Source organism: Ctenocephalides felis, unplaced genomic scaffold, assembly GCF_003426905.1.
Source record: "Ctenocephalides felis isolate EL2017-DRISC unplaced genomic scaffold, ASM342690v1 CF-g0.4_SCAFFOLD_03572, whole genome shotgun sequence".
Lineage (NCBI taxonomy): Eukaryota > Metazoa > Arthropoda > Insecta > Siphonaptera > Pulicidae > Ctenocephalides > Ctenocephalides felis.
This window is the reverse complement of record NW_020539726.1, coordinates 39,608,233-39,616,833: the sequence shown is the minus strand read 5'-3', so window position 1 is coordinate 39,616,833 and position 8,601 is coordinate 39,608,233. Positions and strand designations below refer to the sequence as shown.

Below are 8,601 nucleotides of genomic sequence, written 5' to 3'. Positions count from 1 at the left end.
AAACTCTCATAAACATTTTATGAGATATGTATGAAGATTAATATAGAACTGTTTACATTTTTATTACAAATTTTGAGGTTAGTTTAAGAAATTATATTTTAAAATTTTTTTATTAATTTGTTAATGATTATACTTATTGATAAATACGTATAAACAAATATACATAAATACCTTAGTATATATAAATTTACATTGCCATTTTCAAGAAATGAATTTCTCTCCATCGTTCATCTGGCATCGCTTGTTATTATTAAGAATTAATTTATTTGCCACTTTGTAATAATTTTCCGTAAAGATTAAAAAATTTATTTTAATATATTTGTATCAAACAAAACACCGGTTGACAGTTGACAGTTGAAAGTAAATGTCATGGATTAAAATATGAAACATAGATTGAATAAACTAAATGTATAGTTTATAATTAAATAAATTAATTTTGAATTTAAATGAAAAACGGGATAAAAAGTATCCTATGTCCTTCTCCTGGCTTTAAACTACCTGCTTGCCAATTTTCAGCTAAATCGGTTCAGCCGTTCGTGAGTTATAAGTGTTCTAACTAACACAATCTTTTTTTATATATATAGTAGATTTTTAGAAATTATTTGTATAGGCAAGACACATATAATATTACAGCTGCTCAAATAATGAGACTGTATCGCTAGCGAAATAGTCAAAAAAAACAATCAGTCAATGAATGTACGTTAATTTTAATTACATGATGAGTACAATTTTTCTAAGGCTTAAGCTCTAAATGCCAATTACAATGACAAACCGATCACGTCGTATTTGAAGTATGACTTTAATTACATAATTACATTATTGTTTTGAAATATTATAAATTTTTTTAATGCTATTATAAATGCAAAAAAGTTTTACTTTTTTATCCAACAGGTAGGTGTTTTGGATTTCGACATTTGTGGCCCAAGTCAACCGAGATGTTTCGGAGTTTTGCAAGAAACTGTTCACAGTTCTGGTTCTGGATGGTCACCAGTGGTAATAAAAATATAATTAAACTTACCCTCTTCTAACCCTAATATATATATATTATATATATATATTGTATATATATATATATATATATATATATATATATATTATACAATAGATAAGTTCTGGAGTTTTTCAATACATTGATCGTTTCTTTTCCGAATAGTAAATCCAATAATAAAAAACAATTTGGTTTTTGAAGATGTTTAATAACGACGTTTCGGAACTACATACGTCCCATCATCAGGTTTATTCTGTCAAAGGCAATGTTTTTTTTAAACTATTGACTAACATTAATTAATGATGGTTATTAGAGATTATTTAGAAAAATTATAAAGGAATGGATTATATACCGGCGTAAAGAGTAAAGAAAAGTAACTAGAAAAGGTTTTTTATATAAAATTGAATAGCAAAAATTATTTACCTGTAATAATTTATATATCCATATCACTAAAATTTTTTGTTAAAAACACTCGTTTTTTCGAGAATATTTGTTAATGTTTTTGACTTCACAAGACTTTGTAACACACTGTAATGAAGTTCTGTCGGCCAGATGTAAGGGATATGTACGGAATTTAGGCAAAAATAATTTTTTATGGCTTTTGTATTGGTAATTTAGGAAAAATGGGAATGTATTATCTTATAGCAAATGCTGAGAAATATAACTATATATATATATATATATATATATGTATATATATGTATATATATATATATTAGGGTGGTCCTTAAAATGGTCATTTTCGAATTTCCTTGCTCCCAGGGGCTCAAATGGTTCCAAATAGATAAAAAACAATTCTCTGAAAGTTTTAGCTCTTAATATTAACGTTTAGATAGAGCGCAATTCAATCAAAATTTTGTATGGAAATAGCATGGAAAATTTTTCAAAATTTTAAAAATGTTTTTTAAATGTAATTTAGCGAACAAATGAATGAATAAAACTCATTCATTTGTCGCTAAGTTATACCTAAAACATTTTTTTTAAATTTTCAAAAATTGTTTCATGCTCTTTCCATACAAACTTTCATTGAATTGCGCTCTATCTAAAAGTTAATATTAAGAGCTAAAACTTTCAGAGAATTGTTTTTTATCAATTTGGAACCATTTGAGCCCCTGGGAGCAAGGAAATTCGAAAATGACCATTTTAAGGACCACCCTAATATATATATATATATATATATATATATATATATATATACATCTTCTTTATCCAGTTCATCAACGATAACTTGTGCATAATCTCCATTGGATTTTTCATCAACCCTGATGATGCTGTCATATGGCGAGGACCTAAGAAAAATGGTAAAAAAACTAAAACAAAATTCTTTGAGTATCTTATGTATGAGTATTGTGAAAATGTCTGTCTATTTGCCGTGCGATCAGGCGTATTTTACATAAAAACAAGTCCGGGGGAATGTTCGAGGATTCTGTTATCATAACATTCTTTCTTGCTTGTTTATATGTAAATACGCCTGATCGCACAGCAATTTTTTATAAAAAAAATTTCTTTAAGTTATTGTATTAGATAATACTAATGTTAGGCTTAATATTGTTTATTAGTTGTATTTTTACTGTAATTAATTCATTTAAGATAATTTATTTTCTGTAATTATTAAATTTAATCCTGTATCCGTAATATAAATAATATAAATATAAATCTAAATATAAATATAAATATAAATATAAATATAAATATAATATAAATATAAAATAAATATAAATATAATATAAAATATAAATATAACTATAATATATAAATCTAACTATAAATATAAATATAATATAAATATAAACTAACTATCCCATATACCTATCAATATAATATCATCTCCCTATAACTATAAATATAAATCTAAATATGAATATAAATATAAATATAAATATAAATTAGACATTTTCACAGTTTTTACTACCAATAAACAAGCATAAATAGATATAATTACCCCATTTATCAGAGTTTAGACTAATTTTTCTTTAGGTATGATACAGAAATTTCTCAGTCAAACCGATTGGGGTACCGATATGGAATATTTGTTAATGGATACCCCCCCTGGTACATCCGATGAACATTTATCGGCACATACATATTTGAAGGAATGTGATTTGACCGGTGCCATAATTATTACGACGCCACAAGAAGTTGCTTTGCTCGATGTCAGGAAGGAAATTGACTTTTGTAGAAAGGTAAAAGACTTTGTTTTTATTTCTTTATGTCTTGAAAGACGCAGCAATGCTTTAATATTATAGATTTAATTTTTTCTCTAATAATGGATTATTTTTTAAAGCGTTTCTTAATCAATTTTTGATATAATATTTAATTTCCCGAAGGAGAAGTTTATGTTTTCATAAAAAAATTCGATTCGCTAATTTTATGTTTTCTCGACGTTACTAGCCATTCTGAATCGAATGAGACCAAATTTGGAAAAAGTATATGTGTGCGTGTGTGTGTGTGTGTATGTGAACAGATTTTTTGCCGTAAATCGATGTTTTCTCAAAAACGTCTGGACCGATTCCAAAAATTTAAAAGCCATTCCATGCATCTCGAAGAGGACTATTATTTGTCAATTTTGCGCGGCGATCAGCCAAGCCGTTTCTTTGTAATTTGCAAAAAAGTGAAAAATTTTTCGTCTACGTTTTAGCCCGCAATTCTGAATCGATTTTGAAAATTCAAAAACCGTTCGAAAGATATTGATTGGGAATCGTGCTGATTAGTTTTTGGTAGAGATCAGCAGAGCCGTTTTCTTGTAATAAGGTGTTAAAAAAAATTATTTTCGGCGATTTTTATGAATTTTTTTTGACGGTAGATTCCATACTGAAATATTACGGCCCTACGACAACTCGTTTAGCTTTAAAAATTCGTCAAAGTTTGCAAAAATTAGTATAGTTTTTTTGGCATTTATCAAAATTAGATTTTTCATCGACGTTTTCTCAAAAACGCCTGAACCGATTTCAGAAATTTACAAGCCAATCGATGTCACTTGATAAGGATTTGCGTTTCTCAGTTTTTTGCGACGATCGGCCGAGCCGTTTCCTTGTAATTTAGAAAAAAGTGTTAAACTTTTGTGCACATTTTAGCTCACAAACTAGAATCGATTTTAAAAAATCAACTAGTGGTGTATGGTATCGTGTCTTAAGGCAAATTGCTGGAACTTCCCGTACCGTAATGAAATATTCGAGTAAAAAAAGAATAATCCATAAATGTTGATCAATGGTTATTAACAATTGTTTTAAATGTTTTCGAAGAGATGTTATTATATATGTATTTGTCCATGCAACTGATAAGACTTAAGGCGCTCAAAACTCCTAAGAATGTTTACATTAACAAGAGATGCCATGAATGAATCCATCTAAGGTTAATTTCTTACAAGTTGAATAACGCATATGGAATATATACAGTTTTATTATTATTATATAATAATTTTGAAATTTGTTTGAACCGTATAAGTGATCTTTAAAAATTAAAAATCTTAGTACGGAACCTAAACAAACAAATTGTAACAAAATATATTCTTATTATTAAAATATCTATAAAATACCTGATAATTTGATCTGCATATATTTAATTATCATTTTAGACCTCCAAATATCATTTCTATTTATTTTCCTCTGCATCTCCGAAACCGCTAGACCTGCATACCCAAAAATTTAACCAATTCATCATTTTGTCAATACAAATGAAATGTTTTTTGAATCATTTAAATCGGATGCTCCGTTCTCTCAAAAATTCGATTTGTATTTTCTGCACTCTTTCCTTTGTATCTCCGTAATGACTGGACCTGCCTTTGCCAAAAACTAATCAGCACATCTCCTATCAATTGGAATTGATTGCTTTCTGAACCATTCAAATCGGCTGATCCGTGCGCCCAAAAACGTTGACGAAAACATGCGCACACACAAAACACAAACACATCTATTTTTTCTGAGGTATGTCAAAGTGTTCAGAAACCTCTGAAACGTGAGATATGCAAAAATTTTCATTTTTGATTTTTGGACGATTACTATAACTTACCCTACGGGAAGTTAAAAATATATATAAATGCGTGCATGATTTATGTAATCGTGACAGTATTATTCTTTTAGCAGATGCTTAATATTTTACAAAATAATTTATAAAGATTTTTAAAAAAACATGAAAAAGTTTTTCATAAAATTTAACATGACCATAAAGTTCTATGTCCTATAAACAGTTTTACGAAAATTGGTTGATTTATATTAATTAATTAAAATTTGAGCTACAATTTTAGGACATACAAGCACTAATAGAGTCTGTGCAATATAATTGATATAATTACAAATAATTTAAATGTGTTAATTTAAAAAAGTTTAGATTTACTTGAAAGCGTTAACTTTATTTTAAACAAACAGTTGACTAATTTTATCTAAATATCTAAATTTCAATTTCGGTTGATTAGGTCAATTATTACACATTTCGGGAAGTTTATGCAACTTGTCTTAAGGCTAAATGCCACTTTTAAATAGTTATTATCTTTGTTTCAGGTTGGAATTCCTGTGTTAGGTGTAATTGAAAACATGTCTCTTTTCATTTGCCCAAAGTGCACCGTAAGTACAATATTATTAAAAATATTGAAACATATATATATATATATATATATTATATATATATATATATGTTTATATATATATATATATATATATATATATACAGTGGCGTCGGAACCAAATTTTTGATGGGTGGGCTCGTTTTTAACTTCCCGAAGGAGAAGTTTATGTTTACATCAAAAAATCTGATTCGCTAATTTTGTTTTCTCGACGTTTCGAGCCATTTCGAGCTCTTACTTCGTGGGGGAGGATCTAGAATGTTACAATTCTTAACTTGTTATAAACAATGTTATAATTCATAAACATTTTACTTATCTTTTAAATGGGCGAAGTCCCATTCGTCCTTTCTCTCTCTATAGAACGCAGGTCCATTAAAAACGTCTCTCGCAAATCTGTCTATGGCGTTCCAAGCAGCTTCACTTGTCAGCATCACTTCAACAACATTACCTGGGGTAATTGTGCGTCTCAATGTCTCCTCCACATCATCCCGTAGAGCACCAAATCGCGGGCACACGAAGAACACGTGCTCAGCATCTTCGATTTCGCCCAAAAAATATGGGCAATCCGGCGAGCTATCGTGCTTGAATCGGTGTAGGTAGGCTCGAAAACAGCCATGCCCCGATAGCATTTGCGTAGTATAATAGTTTACTTCGCCCGTGCTTGCGACTTAGCCAGACTTTGATGTTAGGAATGAGACGATGCGTCCATCTGCCCTTTACAGCGACATCCCACAGTCGCTGCCATCGGTCAATGCTGTTCTGCCGTTCTTCTAATCTTAACTTTTCAGGACACAGTTGTTGATGTCTTCTATGGTAAATTGTCCGTCTTTCCTCTGCTAAGACTAAGAGAGGCACAGTTCCTGAAATGACGCACACTGCTTCCGCCGATATTGTGCGAAATGCGCAAGCAATTCTTATAGCACTGAGACGGTATAAGGGCCCTGCCATTCTCCTCGATTTTTGAGATTTAAGAGCATCACCCCATATGGAGATACCATATGTCAGCACTGAAGTAATAACTGACGATAGTAATATCCTTCTGGTTTGTTTAGGACCTCCAATATTAGGCATCAGTCGAGCAAGTTTCGTCCTAACTATTGACTCCTTAGCACTAACGTGTTCCACCTGTTGATTGAAATTCAAACGAGCATCAAGCATTACGCCAAGGTAACAGATGTGAGGTTTTGACGTGATCTCAAGATTTCCTATCTTTAGCTTGATGGTCTCAATTCTTTTCCTACTAGTGATAAGAACAGCTTCACTTTTTTGTTGTGCTAATTGGAGATTCATTGTTCCCATCCACCGATTAATTTTTCTGAATGTAATATCGAATAGGCTTACGATGTCATCAATTTGTTTGGAGACAACCACTATGGCAACATCGTCTGCATATGCTACTAGTTTCACACATTCTGGAAACTCTAGTCTCAAAAGGCCATCATACATAATATTCCACAGCAAAGGGCCTAGAACAGAGCCCTGCGGCACACCTCCTGTTATATTATATTTTTCTGTACCATCGCGTGAATGGTACATTAGAATTCTGTCTGTAAAGTAGCTTGCGACTATATTGCATAGGTATGCTGGCACGTTCTTGTCACGGAGTGCATTCATAATGCAATCCCAGTTTGCAGAATTAAAAGCATTTTTTATATCCAATGTAGCTACAAGGCAGTACTTTTTGGAACCCCCCTTCCATCTGGTTCCAGCAATTGCCTCCTTGGCGGTATTAACTACCAAGTTTATAGCATCGATAGTTGATCGCCCTTTGCGAAAACCATACTGATTGTCTGCTAGGATTGGATCAACTACTGCATCTATTCTTTGGTGAATTATTCTTTCAAAAATTTTACCCGCTGTATCCAGCATGCATATTGGACGATAGGATGATGGTTCATCTGGTGGTTTTTTTCCTTTGGGAATAAGCACTAGTCTTTGCTGTTTCCATTTTCGTGGAAAAACCCCTTCTTTCAGGCATGTATTATATGCATTAAGAAACATTGTCGGAGATGTCATAATTGATGTTTTCAAGGCAATATTAGGAATTCCATCTAATCCCGGTGCCTTGCTATTACCAACGCGATGACAAGCTTCCATCAGTTCTTGCAGTGTTATAAGTGCAATATTATTCTGTTCTACATGTGTTACCTGGTAGTTCAAATTAGGTTGTCGTGGAAACAAAGTAGTTACTATTTTATTCAATAGTCGTGGGCAAGTTGGTGAAGGTATTGGCTGGCTTTTGAGGCGAGACATTACAGTCTTATAAGGTCTTCCCCATGGATTTTCCTCGACTTCATCCAAAAGTTCTTTCCAGCACCTAACTTTACTATCTTTGATAGCTTTATTTAGTTGTCTACGTGCTTGTTTATATTCCACTACCAGTTGTGCAGAATTACTGAGACTATATCCACGCTGAGAGATCCTTCTTTTCTTTAGGCACTCTTTACGAAGAGAGCTGATTTCTTCAGTCCACCAGTGCACAGATTGTCTTTGATTTATGCCATGTTTACGAGTCATACTGATATCACAGGCTTCGGTTATTCTCTCCATCAGCTCTCTAGTATGCTCATCTGCGTGTTCTGAAATTATAGGTTTGCAATTTAAGGCAACTCTCATGGCGCTTTCATCAAAAGATTTTATTTTCCACCCAATGGCTTTAGATATTTTCGCATGTCTTCTAATGTTTCTATCTGTTGATATTTCCCAGATGATTGCATTGTGTGTGTATGTGTGTGTGTGTGTGTGTGTGGTGTGAACAGATTTTTTGCCGTAAATCGACGTTTTCTCCAAAACGGATGGACCGATTTCAAAAATTTAAAAGCCATTTGATGTATCTCGATGAGGACTATCGTCTCTGAGTTTTGTGCGGCGATCGGCCGGGCCGTTTCTTTGTAAATTGCAGAAAAGTGAAAAATTTTTCGTCCACGTTTTAGCCCGCAATTCTGAATCGATTTCGAAAATTCAAAAACCGTTCGAAAGATATTGGTTGGGAATCGTGCTGATTAGTTTTTGGTAGAGATCGGCCGGGCCGTTTTCTTGTAATAAAGTTTAAAAA

At 31.9% G+C, this 8,601-nt stretch overlaps 1 protein-coding gene across 1 annotated transcript in view; it reads left to right on the top strand.

The window, feature by feature from the left end:
- The window catches only part of LOC113388469 (cytosolic Fe-S cluster assembly factor NUBP1 homolog), a 9,154-nt gene extending 1,342 nt beyond the window's left edge, over positions 1–7,812 (top strand). Inside the window, exons 2-6 of the mRNA XM_026625844.1 lie at positions 892–993; positions 2,202–2,289; positions 2,966–3,171; positions 5,485–5,547; positions 7,702–7,812. Coding sequence (XP_026481629.1) covers positions 892–993; positions 2,202–2,289; positions 2,966–3,171; positions 5,485–5,547; positions 7,702–7,812 — 570 coding nt within the window. The remainder of the gene's footprint in view (positions 1–891; positions 994–2,201; positions 2,290–2,965; positions 3,172–5,484; positions 5,548–7,701) is intronic.
- Positions 7,813–8,601: the final 789 nt, after the last annotated feature.